At 35.1% G+C, this 14,706-nt stretch overlaps 2 protein-coding genes across 2 annotated transcripts; both read left to right on the top strand.

Annotated features, from left to right (window-relative positions):
* Positions 1-475: 475 nt before the first annotated feature.
* Positions 476-3,465, top strand: LOC132599579 (protein BONZAI 1-like). The gene is made up of 6 exons (XM_060312907.1): positions 476-616; positions 711-818; positions 929-1,093; positions 2,666-2,779; positions 2,866-2,959; positions 3,093-3,465. The coding sequence occupies exons 3-6, from the start codon at positions 1,052-1,054 to the stop codon at positions 3,182-3,184; spliced, it is 342 nt and encodes a 113-aa protein (XP_060168890.1). The 5' UTR covers positions 476-616; positions 711-818; positions 929-1,051; the 3' UTR covers positions 3,185-3,465.
* A 2,926-nt stretch (positions 3,466-6,391) lies between these two features.
* Positions 6,392-10,136, top strand: LOC132599478 (ethylene-responsive transcription factor ERF113-like). The gene is made up of 3 exons (XM_060312849.1): positions 6,392-6,921; positions 8,426-8,851; positions 9,710-10,136. Exons 1-3 carry the CDS (start codon positions 6,732-6,734, stop codon positions 9,922-9,924), a joined length of 831 nt encoding a protein of 276 aa, XP_060168832.1. The 5' UTR covers positions 6,392-6,731; the 3' UTR covers positions 9,925-10,136.
* Positions 10,137-14,706: the final 4,570 nt, after the last annotated feature.

Genomic DNA, 14,706 nt, shown 5'->3' with positions numbered 1-14,706 from the left:
ATGTGCTTCCTAAAAAGTATTTCTGAGACCCTCCCCAAAAAAATGTAAATCTTGGAAGGGACCAAACAGGAAACCTTGCGAGACATATGTTGCTATGAGCTAGAGTGCCACTTTCTATGGGACTATATACTATTCCATGTGAATCAGATGTTGGTATGAGCAAGTGTGAAATTGTTAGAATTTTATGAATTTTGAATTTGGTGAAAAAGAAATTATTCTCATGTAGTCATTAGCCATATTTTTTGTGGGTTTCTAACTCACTGGTAGATATATGGATTTTAAGTGTAGCTAATTATCTTTTACACATCGATGAGTTGAGGGATGACCATACAATTTGTATTACTAAAAGTGTTGCACTTGACTGGTTCGATTGCAAATCTTTTCATACTAGCTGCTGTGGGACAAAATTTGCAAACTAAGGTAAAAATCTCTGTTGGCAGGAAAAGATACTTCTACATCAAACTTTCTGCGTTTGGTCATCGAGGTCACAAATTTTACCAGGTCCTAAAGAGCCAGCTTTTTGCGGAAAGCTTTTTTGAGAAAATCCAGCATACATTCCTCGATTAGTTGGCAGGGGGCTATGAACTTAACTTCATGGTGGCCATCGACTTTACTGGTATGTATTGGTCTTTATATATGTTTTGTACTCTTTCTCCTTCATGATATCATGTTTGAGCAAGGTTGCTTCTATTTCTGGAGAGGTATTGCAGTTCTACGTTAAGGACCGACGTTACCCTGCTTGGGGTTTCGGAGTGCAGCCCATTGATGGCCCTGTTTCTCATTACTTCAATCTAAATGGCAGCAGTGACTACTGTGAGGTATATCCAAAAGAGCATTAAATGTGATTTTGTTACTATATCTTAATGTTGCGACCTCCATAATTTCTGCTTTTCGTTTTATTTTATTAATCAGGATTTTCTTATTCTAGGTGGGATGAATCCAGGGTATCATGACAGCATACATGAATGCCCTTTTTAATGTTTCGCTTGCAGGACCAACTATATTTGGACCAGTAGTTACGTCAGCTGCCAATATAGCAAATTAGTCTTTGATGAAGGGCGAGCGGAAATACTTCGTTTTGTTAATAATCACGGTACATCTCACTTTGTAAACATAGACCATCTCTTTTTCAATTTGTGATGACCACCGTACTTTCACCTTATTTACTGATGGTCGTGGTTTTTAGGTCAAGTAAAATGCTACCCATTATGTGCTAGCATGTTGGCTTTCTTTGATTAGAGTTCTAGCCAGTTGATCTCTTTTCAAACATGTGATCTTTTTTGGCTTTTAAGTGGGAGTTGTGCTTTCTATTCAACGAATGAGCAAAGTTTGAACCTTGATTGGTAGCATGAACCTGAGTTACCATCAAGCCTTGCAGTTAAGCTAGGCAAATGGTACTGATATGTAGACATATAATTATTTATATACATGTAAATATTCCACTGTTGTTTTGGCGATGGACGCACTGATGCGTCACATTCAAGGAGAGGTGTCGTGGTTCATGTTATTTGCAGATGACATTATGCTTATTGACGAGACGCGAAGCGGTGTTAATGCAAGGCTGGAAGTTTTGAGATAGACCTTGTTGTCGAAAGGTTTCAAGTTGAGCAGGACTAAGATCGAGTACTTGGAGAGCAAGTTCAGTGATGTGATACTAGTAGAGGATGAGGACGTGCGACTTGACACTAAGGTCATTCCCAAGAAAGAAAGTTTCAAGTACCTGGGGCCGATCATCCGAGGGAATAGTGAGATTGATGACGATGTCAGACATCATATTAGAGCGAGATGGATGAAATGAAAGCTCATGTCTAGAAGATGAAGGTAGCAGAGATACAGATATTGAGATGGATGTGCGGGCATACCAGGAGAGATATGATTCGGAATTAAGTGATTCGTGACAAGATGGGTGTGGCCGCTGTGGTGAATAAGATGCGGAAAGAAAGGTTGAGATGGTTTAACCATGGGCAACGGAGATGCGTTGATGCGCCAGTGAGGTGTGAGAGGCTGGCGGTGGCGGGCCTGAGGAGATGGAGGGGTAGGCTGAAGAAGTCCTGGGGAGAGATGATTTGGCAGGATATTGTGCAGCTTTAGCTTACCGAGAACCTGACCCTTGATAGGAGGGTGTGGAAGTCGAGTATCATGGTAGAGGGTAGAGGGCTAGTAGTGGGCCGTGAGGATTTCTTTTCCGTAATAGAAGTATTACTATCTTTGCCCATTCTCTTATTTTTTTAAACTCTAATATAGCTTGATTGTTTCTTTCCTTATTGAAAAAAAGGCTTGATTGTTTCTTTCTTTCTTTGTTAACTTCATTTATCTTATTATATGTTGCTATTACTGCCTATTATTATTGTTGTCTTGGCACCTTCTCTTGAGCCGAGGGTCTATCGGAAGCAGCCTATCTACCTCCCAAGGTAGGGGTAAGGTCTGCATACACTCTACCCTCCTCAGACCCCACCTTTTGGGATTATACTGGGTATGTTGTTGTTGTATGTAAATCTTCCATTGGAACGCATAAAAATGGTATAGAAAACCTTTAACTTGAATTTCACCTAGAGTGAAGTCTTTATCTAATTTTGTCCTGAGGCTAAATTTCATTATGCCCATTTGTGAGTAAATTTCATATGGTTATTTGGATATGCTGATTACATTATTACAAAAATCCCAGGACGGAGTGATAACAGATCTCCAAGAAACAATGTATGCCATTGTTCATGCTACGGATTTGCCATTGTCAGTTCTTATTGTTGTGGTGGGAGGAGCTGATTACAAGGAAATGGAGGCATGTATTTACTCTTTATCCATATGAAGCATTGGTATCAAATCATCTAGAGGCATAAAGACAATTCCTTTTTTGTATGTCCACAGATTTTAGATGCTGATAAACAGAGGCTTGAATCAACACGTGGACGTGTTGCAGTGCGTGACATAGTCAAATTTGTTCCCTACTGGGATGTACAAAGTAGGTTATTTTAAAGCTTAACACGAGCTATCTCTTATTGAGGAGGATAGATCAAATGTCTTTCTCTAAGAGCGACACTAGTGTGAGTAGGCTTTCTCTGTATGCGACCTGATTCCTTTGAATTGATTTGTAGGTGGAGACTCGGTCCGTCAGTCACTTTTAGCAGAATTACCTTCTCAGTTTTTGGAATACATGCGGCTCAAAAGGATCCAGCCAACTTCATGATCATACGAGAATTGTACATACAAATGTTGATTCGTGTATTGCCCTGTTAAAATCGTCATTTTCAAGTTTGTTTCCCGATGCTGTCAAAAGTTTTGCTTTTCGATGTCTGGTTACATCTTTTACTTCATATTTCCCGGAAGCTTGTACTTATTATAATTCTTCATAATCATGTTATTTATTTTGTTGATAAAAATTCAACGAAGCTCGTTATCTTTGTACTTATTGAGTAAATGTAATTAGTCAGGATGAAAGGATGCAGCAACACCTCCCTTTCGTGAGTATATTTTGATTACTTTGCCATTTCATCCCAACTAGTTAAGGAGCTTGCCACTCGAACATGTTGGGTTTAGATCGTGAAAGTGGTTACCTAAATTGGTGAGACGAATAGAAGCCTTACACAACTTGTGTCAGTTGTGAGGCACAAAATAGAGTTTCTCGCTTAGAAAAATCTTCAAGAGATTGTAAGAGGAGCCAGGTTAGTCTGGTTTCTTCTAGTAACACTTTGTCAGTCTGCTTTGTCAAGTCTAAGCAAAGATAGTCATTACATTGACAAAATCAAATGTCCTATTTTAGCTTGTCGAATTCTCAAATGCAAAATCAAATAGTTGGGCCTTGCTTTTCACTTCGATTAACATTTCTCTCTTTTATTTAAAGTTTTTTTGGCTGACATTTTGTATACTCTCCCTTTCTCTGGATTCTGATTCCTTGCTATAAATGAATTTGTTAAAACGTTCCCAGGTTAAAACTTGTACCTCAATTTTGGTGTTCTTTCACTCTAATTTTAGTCTTATTATCATGATCATCTCTTTCTTAAAAAATTTCCTAAAAAGTGAAAAATATTGAACATTATTAATAAATTTAATAAGATAACCAAATAGCACATGCATGGACAATGTTTGAGTAGTGGCGGATCTAGGATTTTCACTCAGGAGGTTAAAAAAAAACAATAAAACTAAATATAAAAAATTACGTTGTCCCTGGGGATCAAACGTAGGACGCTAGAGATAATTTTGAACTCCCTAGATCGCTTGAGCTAACCTTTTGCATTTGTTTAGGATGTTCAAAAATCAATATATGTACATAAACACGAAAAATTACCTTATATATACACTGTAATTTTTTATCGAGGGTGTTCAGGTGAACGCCCTCACCGCCATGTAAATCCGCCCTTGTGTTTGAGTAGAATTTTCGTTTTCAAAATAAAACAAGAAAATGATTTTTTTATCCAGCAAAGGGGAATATTAAGTTGTGTTCCACGTAAGAGAGTTTGATGGTGACAATAAGAATAAATAAAAATCAAATAAGTGGAAGCAGTTGTGTCTACTGACCAAGTCCTCCGCCTTTTTTCTTTAAATATCTTAATTTTCCCATATGTGATTTCTTTCTCTTCTCCCTAGTTGGACAAGTATTGACAGTCCATACTTAGTTGGGAGAAAGAAAGAAATCACATTTGAGAAAATTAAGATATTTAAAGAAAAAAAGCGGAGGACTTGGTCAGCAGACACAACTGCTTCCACTTATTTGATTTTTATTTATTCTTATTGTCACCATCAACCTCTCTTACGTGGAACACAACTTAATATAATCGAGCTATCACTAGTTTACTGCTACACTCAATTTTCATTCTTTGCCCTAAATATTTTATTTAAATCATCCAGACTCCAGAGCATCTCCCTCCCCCACACCCCTAAAGAAGAAAGTGATGTGATCTGCTTGGTATATTTGAAATATGAGGATAAACATCTAACGAATACATTTCTAAATAATCATGTCGATTTTGTAATTTATAATATTACACGGAGAATGAGACATATGGAGGAATTTGTGCAACATGCAATTTGAATAAAAGTAAATGACAATGCAAAAATTTCTTGTATTTTATTTTTCGATACGTGTAAATTAAAGGTCTCTTGAAAGATTTAAGATAACAATATACAACGAATTGTAACGGAACAAAACAACTAGTGGCATGATACTATGCAAGCAACACTTAAAAATTTAGTTCTTCGTCCATCTTAAAGAAAGAAAAAACAATATATATTTAAAGAAGAAAGCAGGGAAAAATGGGTCTCAATTTTGTTTACCAAAAGGAGCTTTAATTTTTATTTCGGAAAAGGGCCAAATATGCCCCTGGATTATGAGAAACGTTTTAAATATACCCTTCTTTATACTTTGGGTTCAAATATACCCCTACCATTATACTATTGGATTAAACATACCCCTCTTCTGTTAAAGTTGTCCAAGGTGTACATCTAATCTTACGTGGCACTAGTATTTGATAAGGTGAATGTCACGTGGCATGCCACTTCATCATCTCTAACCCATTTTACCCTCTCCTTTATTTGTTCCTTCACTACTAAAATCTTCTTCCCTCTGCCACCGTTAACACGATAAGTTAGAGCTCTAGAAAATTAGGGCTTTAAGGGAGTGGCAAGAATACAAGGAAGCAGTTAAGCATAAAGACCTGTCTCGAGCTCTCCGCTTCCTGGGAAGTTTTAGATATATGCTTGAATGCGGATGATATGAGGCTTGTTGGTAGTACTTATGTTAGGTCTCTTGCCCAATTTAGGCAAATACCGCACTATTGGTAACCTTCACTTCACCATTTTTACACATTTACCAAGGCCAGCGTTAATTTAAACTTTTTCTAATTTTGTAGTCCCTAATCCACTCGAATCCTTATTAGTTAAAGTATCTCCTCTAGTTTAGACTCCACGTGTGATCGAGTTCGGGGGAAAAAAATCCAGAGCTCTTATGGCGGTAATGATGGGTAGGGGAAGAAAATTTTAATTGTGGAAGAACAAATAAAGGGGAGGGGTAAAATGGGTTAGAGGTGATGAGGTGTCATTCCATGTGGTGTCCACCTTATCATATATTAGTGTCACGTAAGATTAGATGTCTACCTTGGACAACTTTAACGGAGGAGGGGTATATTTAATCTAATAATATAACGAAATGAATATATTTGGACCCAAAGTATAACGAAGGATATATTTAAATCTTTTGTCATAGTACGGGGTATATTTGGCCCTTTCCGTTTTTATTTTATGTTTTGTAAACTCTATGAAGTCTTCTTTTATATCCATTGTGGGACAATCTTCATTCTCGACTAGGACTCGTGTTTGTAGTCCACTCCATTGAAAGATAATTTGAAAAAATGAGCAAATAGCGACAAATTATTACCGTATGACCAACAAATAGTCCAACTTCTACATTCATCCAGCTAGATAATAGTTCACATAAAGTCTACAAAGCTACACAATTGTAAACCCTAGCATTTTCTTCTCCTTTTTTATCCGCATTCTTCAGTTTAATCTCTTGGTTTTCAACTTCATGTGTTTTCCTTTCAGTAGTTAGCACAACGTTAGAGCTACTAATTGATTAGCTACTGTGAATGAATCATATGTAGCTCTTATTCTTGAAATAATTGAAAGAAAGAAAAAAGGCAGCAAAAGTGGATCGAATTAGACATGGGAAGAGGCCATATGAATCATCGGAGAAAGAAGAAGAAAATCATATTACTAATCAACAAGACATATGTCCCAATATGTACTCAGCAGCTCGATCTCAACATGACATGTCTACTATGGTTGGTGTCCTCTCTCAGGTTATTGGGAACACCACTGCTGGAAACACCATTAATAATACCCATTCTTCTTCAGCTTCCTCTGTGCATAATACGCCATTAACCCTAACTCAGTCTATGCAAAACCAACCTCAGCCCAATCAACAACAAGGTATATATTCTAGATAAAGAATGTATATTTGCAACTTTTGATGATCCTCTTCATGATCAACCAAATTTTATTAGGAATTTTCCTGACTATGACTAATTAATTATAAGACGGATTTAAGTGATACATGCTATTAGTGTAATGATTTTTACATGTTCTTACTTTCAGATAACCATATCAAGCTTGCTACACGAAGAGTTAGGTTAATTTTATGTGATGGTTTAAGATATCAATACACTGTCAGAGATATCTTATTATCTAATCCTTCTTAGCTTGTGCTTGAGATCGTTATTAGTACTCCCCTATCCCAGTATATGTGTCATGCTTTTTTTTTTTTTTTTTTTAATTTGTCCCAGAAAGCATGGTATTCTTTTTTATTTGGAAACATTTTAATTTTAAACTTCTTACTTTATTCTGATGAATAAGATGATTTGTCGTACAAATATATGTATGACTTGTTTTAAATTATAAATTTCAAAAGTCTTTCTGTTTGGATGGTTGTTTCCCGTGTTTCATTAATGTACAGTACGGTATGGTACAGTATGGTGCTGTATTGCATTGTACTGTATTAATGAACACAATGTTTTGATAGACCGTATCGTTTGTTGTGGTTTAATAACATTTGTATTATTTGGTTTGACTGTATGGTACTGTATAATAACTTGTAAGTTTACTAAAATATCCTTAACTCTTAATTAGAAATTAGTTTATATATATTAATAAAACTCAGGTAAAGAATAAAATAGGAACTTTAAAAAATAAGTAGGTGGTAGGGTGGGGGTGAGTGGTTGCGGGAGGTGGGGTTGGGTGGTGTTGAGGGGTATTGGGTGGGGGTGGTGGAGGGGTAGGTGGTAGTGGGATGAGGGTGAGGGTGACTGGTTGTGGGGTGGGGTTGAGCCGTGTTGAGAGGTAGCGGGTGGTGGTTGGGTGGTGGGGGTAAGTGGCAGAGGAGTGAGGTAGTTGGGGGTGGGGGTGGGGTGAGTGGGTGGGGTGGGGTGAGTGGTAGGGTGGGGTGGAAGGTGAAGGGTGGGGTATAATAGAGAAATGAAATACGTAACCACGGAAAACCACCAAATTCGTGGTTACATAAATTGGGACTTTTCATGGTTATATAACCATGGGATGAACTACGGATTTACAACACCGTACCACATAATTTTAAGAACAATAGAAACAAACATGGTTTCATAGAAAATCATACATTAATGAACCACGGGAAACCACCATCCAAATAGGGGATTAATTTTCGTGCACAATCAAACACCATCACATATAAATTGGGACGAATGGAATGACTTCTTCAAGTGGAAGCTTATCACTCCTGGGATTCCAAAAGCAAAATTACCTAATTAAGCATCTTCTTCAAAAAGTTACCACTTAGAGTATTGTTGATTTTGCTTATAATAAAAAGATCTCCTTCCAACCTTCCATAAATGGACATATAACCTCACGTGTTTCTTGTCGTATATTAAACCATTTGTTGTTATACGTGTATTCATGTGTGAAGGGAATCAAAGAAGAAGACACTACAGAGGTGTGAGGCAAAGACCTTGGGGTAAATGGGCAGCCGAAATCAGAGACCCTAAAAAAGCTGCTAGAGTATGGCTTGGGACTTTTCACACTGATGTGGATGCTGCTATTGCATATGATGAAGCTGCCCTTAAATTTAAGGGAAATAAAGCTAAGCTTAATTTCCCAGAAAGGGTGGAATGCAAAACTGAATTTGGGACATACATTACTACTGATCATCATCATCATCATCATCAAGAACAATTTCCAGATGCTAGCTCCAATAATTATCTCCCAACTTCTTTGGGGACTTTCTCCCAATTAGAACATGATGTTCACCACAACGCCCAGCTACTTCGCAGTAGCGGTAATAATAATGCTGATTTGAACTTTGGAGTCTCACCAAGAGTTGATCAACCTTCAGGTAAAGTAGAGAATCCTATGTTTGGACATTGTAGGTTTTTAACTGACTTTATCTTCAGCATGCTCCCTCACGTGGGGCCTAATTCTTTTTTTTCATGGATCGAGCACGTGAGAACTGCTTTTAGTAATGGTTGGGGGTGGGAAAAATGGACAACTAGTCACTTTTCGGACCGTTAATTAATATTTAACCGCTTACTCAAAATTAATGAACATTTAACTGTTGTTTAATACAAAAATATATTTGGACAAAATACTCCTACCAAAACCACGAAAAAACTTGAGGAAATTCTACCAGAGTTTCAGAATTTGTCAAACTTCGGATATTTAAAGTGCTGCATTGTTTGAGCTTTAGGACATTGTCCATGAGTTTCATTTGTAAAAGTTGAAACTCCTAGAGAGTGTCGCGGAGTTCAAACTCCATGAAAAATTTCTGGTGTTACAGATTTTTTTTCTGAAGTTTGAATTGCAATTGAAACTCCGGGATCGAATTCTCAAATTCCTACACATTTTACTAGAGTTTCTTTTGTCATAGTTTCGAACTCTAGCACCATGTGTTGGAGTTCTTTCATGTTTTAGTTAGGAGTAGTTTTTCCAAATATTATTTTCGCCTTAAGGATCGCTATTTCCTACTTACATGTCAAATGGTAGCAAAATTAACAGATTGTCCAAAACCAAACCATCCAACCTAATTTTTATGATCAGCACCCAGGATCTTTGTTCGCTCTAATACCATGTTAAAGTGTGTGATCGTTTCATCTAAAAACTTTAGCTATTAGATAGAGCACATTTTCATTTCTACTTAATTTGTCTTCAACAGTATCTAATTTTATCTACCTTTATTTTTCACACACATATATAGGGTTCGTCTCTAAAGCACTGAATTCTGCCGAAACTACTTTCATTTCGGAATCATCATCAATTACATCTTTGATACAACAAGCATATCATGTACAGCAAGAATCAAGTTATCACAAAGAAGATGAAAATATTCCGAGATTTTCATCCCATCTGGGGGCTTCTTCAAGCTCAGGGCCTATTGAAAGTAGTTTGGTGGATTTTGACGATCCAAAGTAATTCTTTTGACAACATGAAGGTAATTTCTTGAGGATGCCTGATATTATAAGTTTTTTCTTAGTTCCAAGTTTTTGGTTTTAAAAGTGGCTTTTCTTTCTCGTTTGTCTTGCAATCTACTTGGTTCGATTAATAAATTCAGTTGGTTAGACAGGAACTATAGTTATGTACCTATGGAAATAAATTAATATTATGTGGTTAAATGTCCTTAACTCTTTAGTTCGTACAGGACAGTATAATGTTCAAGAGGTCACGATTTATCTAAAGTGTCATGAGTTGGAATACTGATTGCTCCTATATATTGCAATTTTCCAATGTTTTCTTCTGTCCTCTTAACTAGTAGTATAAAAATGATTTATCTCCGCCAACATAACTTTACCTAACAGCTAATTAATAACAATATTCCAATCGACTTTTATATAACTTTTGTGCAAGTGCATGTATATTACTTAGTTAAAGTTAATATTGCATAATAATGCAATTGGATGGTATATACATTTGAACTAATAATTGCCTAAACTACTAGAAGCATTGATAGCTTGTGGAAGAGTGTATTAACTCCATTATTCGTAGCTAAAGCTCAGTTCCTTGTGAACATGTGTATATATACAACTGTAGAAGTGCAGTTCCTTCATTTCCCTTCATGTGAACATCAAGCATTTTATAAAAGAGCCTTTGATAAAATCATGCTCACACATGCCATTTAATAATGAAATTACATCTACCAAACCCTCCCAAACGTATCTATATTTATTGGCAGGAACTACAATCTCAAGATCACCTTGATTTGTATATGATGTTCTCCAAGAATTTTCCCTTGCAGTTATATTATCCTCATGCTAAACGATCGAGTAAACAGTAATGAAGACATACCTAATAATAATGAAACTGTGTTTTCCCTAATAACCTAAGCTTTAAAAAAAGATGGGTTCACACTTCAACATGATATTAGAATAAACAAAGGTCTAATTGGATCCTAGTTTTACTGCCACCTTTTATCAAAAATAATTTCCATGTGCTTGTATCATTAAAAAAAAAAAAAATCAAACCCGTACGTGACAGTACAATACAATCAATAGCTTGGGTCATTGGAGATTGGAGCGTGAGAAGTAGTGGGAAATCAATGAGCTATGTCTAAAACCTTAATACCAAATAGGCCAAGCCGTTTCATTAGCCTCAAACTGTGCTAAGGCAACTATTCATATGGTAAGATACTAAGATGAAAAAGAATATCGGTTAATTTCTTCTTATGGCTTGTCATAGAGATTTATTGTTACTTATTTTATAGAATCCGAAGTATAAATATTTTGTATCCTTGTCAGCGCATAGAACTTATAATTCATATATAATTGATCAAAAAAAAGAAAGGTTTTCAAGGCTTCATGAATGGGAGAGTACCTTTTTTCTTTCTGCGAGATGTGTCCTCGGCTAATGGCTTCAGGTGCAACTTGCGTTTAAAGACTCGATGGTTCACATGATTCTGCAATTCACACCAAGTATTGCATTTCTCCACGTTCTTCATCGAGGAGAGTACCCTTCGATCACTACAACTATTGCATAGTACACACACACCTCATCATATATGCACATATTTATTTATTTGATTTTGTCAAGAAGATGTGGTTCTTTCTTTTAATATTAGAGAAGAAGAAGAGAATATCTATATAGTTCGAACTCACCTTTTAATTTAACACTTCCAATGTTTGATGTGGCTGATGATCTAATGTGCAGTTCGCTATTGTAGCATTTAAACGTGCATGATCAGAAGCTAGCTTTATCAGAAACGCAGTATACATGTTACTACTTTCGTCGTCCCAATTTATGTGGTAATGTTTAATTTGCTAAGCATGGAACTTAACAAAGAAGTAATTTAAAAAAAAAATAACTTATGATTTAATAAGCCATAGATATTTGTTTGGCTATAAACCATCTCATCAAGAATAAAATTAGAAAGTTTAAAATTAAATTATTTCTAAATAAAGAAGTATAATAATCTTTTTAGGACATAGTAAAACACATATGACACATAAATTGGGATGAGAGGAGTATATTTTAGTGCAAAAGCAAACTAGGGTGAGTATGGCATATTGGCATGTGCTTTTGCTTGCTTGTAATTTATACTTTTGGACATTAAAATCTCCAAGTTCCGCATTGAAAGAGAGCAAATAATGTGAAAGGAATTGATTCTATAGCTATAATAAATCTAGAAGTCATGGAATTCGGCATTTATTGACGATGTCAACTTTCAAAAATACACACACACCTGGCTCATATTGGAAGAAAGTTATCATCTAATCACCACTGGACAAAACACGTACCAAATTTAGGGTTGACCCTTCATGTATCTTTGACTTTTCTCTGTCCTTTTCCTTAACATTGTGGGCGGTCACTTTCTCATGATTTACTAACTTTACACTGTAAAAAGATGTACATGCATTTCGACACACGATCAGCGTAGCTCACGCTAATCTAATGAATAAACTATTTAATTAACACATACTCCTTTCGTTTTAATTTATATGAATTTATTTCCTTATTAATTCGTGCCAAAAAGAATAACCTCTTTCTATATTTAGAAACATTTTACCTTTATGCAATGATTTATAGCCACACAAAATATATGTGAATCATTTTACACCACAAATTTAAAAGTCTTTTATATTTTTTTAAACTTCATGCCCAATCAAATAGGTTCACGTAAATTGAAACAGAGGGAGTATATTTTACCTTGATATATCACATACTTAACCATGATAAACTAATTTAGTAATATCAATATCAGCACCAAGTTGCGAGTAAATAAATACTCCTACGTAATATTCTTAAAACTGGCATTTTAAAGCCTCAAATTCCAGATCCCATATAGTATATCGTCCCAAAGGCCAAAGCTAAACAAATAAAACGGAAAATGTGAATAATGGAAGTGAAGGTCCACACGCTAAGATTAGAGGTAAACAAAAAGCCCCGCAAACATCTTATCATTTCATCACTCCGTTCCTCACATGTCAAACTTTACGGTTTGATTAAAAAAAGTTAACAAACGAAAGAACTTGCAAAGTCAAAAGCTGCCCAAATTTTTTTGGAGTTTCTGAAAATTTTAAAAAGAAAAACTAAGTTTGAATTTGTTTAACGAAAAAAACAGATCAGACGTACACTTGTCACAAAAAGGAAAAAAGAAAAAAAGGACTTAGAGCTTACAATCTCAGTTCTCAGGTTTTACAAATTTAAAACGAATGCTATTTTTTCGGTCGTATTACTCCCGCTAGAAGTAACTTTTTAAGGGTGTGACACATTCATTAAGTAGGCATTTGGCCATAGAAACCAAAAAAAAAAAAAAAAACTTTTTTTTTTTTTTGGAATTGTTGAATTTGGAGTTGGAGTTAGAGTTGTGTTTGGCTATAGTTTTTGCAAATAATATTTGGTTTTTGAAATGTATTTTTTCTAAGAAATATGATTTGTACCTTCAATTTCTAAAAACTAGCAAAACCACCGAAAGCAATTAATAAACCTAACCAATGCGAGAAATATAACAACTATACTCGAAATCAGTTATGGAGTGCTCAAGACTGATGATTTCTTTCCATCAAAAGGCTGCAACTGGGAAGCTACTTGTGTATACAGAAAATATAGCATTTCTAAGTATGGCTTTGTCGCCAAAATTACCACCTGCTTCTTTTTCTTTTAAAGGCTTTTTAGCACATGATGTTCAATGTTTTTTGGAGTGGAGAGCAACTGAGCAACATAAAAAAAAATTGGGTAAAAATTGAAACCAGAAAAATAAAAATAAAGGTCCAAAACAGACAATGGAAAAAGTGAAAAACAAGGTTTTTGTTGTTTTTCAAATTCCAAATACAACTTCAAAAACACCATAAAGTGAAAAAAGTTTTTTAAAAAAAATCCGAAAAAAAGTGAATAATTCTCATGGCCAAACGGGTACTTATAAGGGAAAAGGTGCAAATACCCTCCAACTTTGCGATTTAGAGCAAATATACCCTTGTTAAAAAGGTGACGCATAAATACCCCTATCGTTACACTAATTGTGCAAATATACCCTCTTTGCTAACAGAATTTTTTTTATTAAAAAATGTCACGTAGCTTTAAAAAAATAAGTCTTACCATTTTTTAAGTAGACTTATTTTTTAAAGTCATGTGGCAATTTTTTTTTTTTTGTGGGTCGGGTCTGTTTCGTTTAAAAAATGGGTAGACTTATTTTTTTTAAAGTCAAAGACATATTTGCTTTAAACGAACCAGACAACCCAATAGAAAAAAAAAAATTGCCCCGTGACTTTAAAAAAAATTGATATTCTTATTTTCTTAAAGTCACATGACATATACTTAATTACAAAAAACAAGCAAAATGATTTTTTTTTTTAAAAAAAAAACTATAGTTGCATCTTTTGTGTTACGTCAGGGGAGTCACAAAATAGAGTATATTTGTACCTTCGCCCTTAAACCAATTATTTATTGACACTAATTAAGAGAATTATTTCTCTCCTCGTTAATCTATACATAAAAAAAATGTAAATAAGTGCTAAAAGAATTCTCAGAAACAATGTATGCATCTGTATCAGACAGATAATTGACATACAGACCAAAAAAAAGAAAAATACTACTCCTTTCAATTCATTTCCTATTCCGTTTGTTTGACGCTGTTTCCTTTCCAAAGAGAAGAGTTCATTTCAGTATCTTCTTAACGAAAAACCTTTCATAATGTCATAGCAGTTTAAGACCACAAATTTCAAAAATGTAATAGCACACAGATATTATTGAATACTTAGAAGATCA

This window comes from Lycium barbarum, chromosome 1, assembly GCF_019175385.1.
Source record: "Lycium barbarum isolate Lr01 chromosome 1, ASM1917538v2, whole genome shotgun sequence".
Taxonomy (NCBI): domain Eukaryota; kingdom Viridiplantae; phylum Streptophyta; class Magnoliopsida; order Solanales; family Solanaceae; genus Lycium; species Lycium barbarum.
The sequence above is the reverse complement of the archived record's forward strand: the minus strand, read 5'-3'. Positions and strand labels throughout refer to the sequence as shown.

Bases quoted from the DNA above. Each gene is read 5' to 3' on its own strand.
- LOC132599579 (XM_060312907.1), top strand. From the start codon at position 1,052: ATGAAGGGCGAGCGGAAATACTTCGTTTTGTTAATAATCACG. The intron at 1,094-2,665 runs GTACATCTCACT...CAAAAATCCCAG, and splicing joins TCGTTTTGTTAATAATCACG to GACGGAGTGATAACAGATCT. The intron at 2,780-2,865 runs GCATGTATTTAC...GTATGTCCACAG, and splicing joins CTGATTACAAGGAAATGGAG to ATTTTAGATGCTGATAAACA.
- LOC132599478 (XM_060312849.1), top strand. From the start codon at position 6,732: ATGTACTCAGCAGCTCGATCTCAACATGACATGTCTACTATGGTTGGT. The intron at 6,922-8,425 runs GTATATATTCTA...TCATGTGTGAAG, and splicing joins TCAGCCCAATCAACAACAAG to GGAATCAAAGAAGAAGACAC. The intron at 8,852-9,709 runs GTAAAGTAGAGA...ACACATATATAG, and splicing joins AAGAGTTGATCAACCTTCAG to GGTTCGTCTCTAAAGCACTG.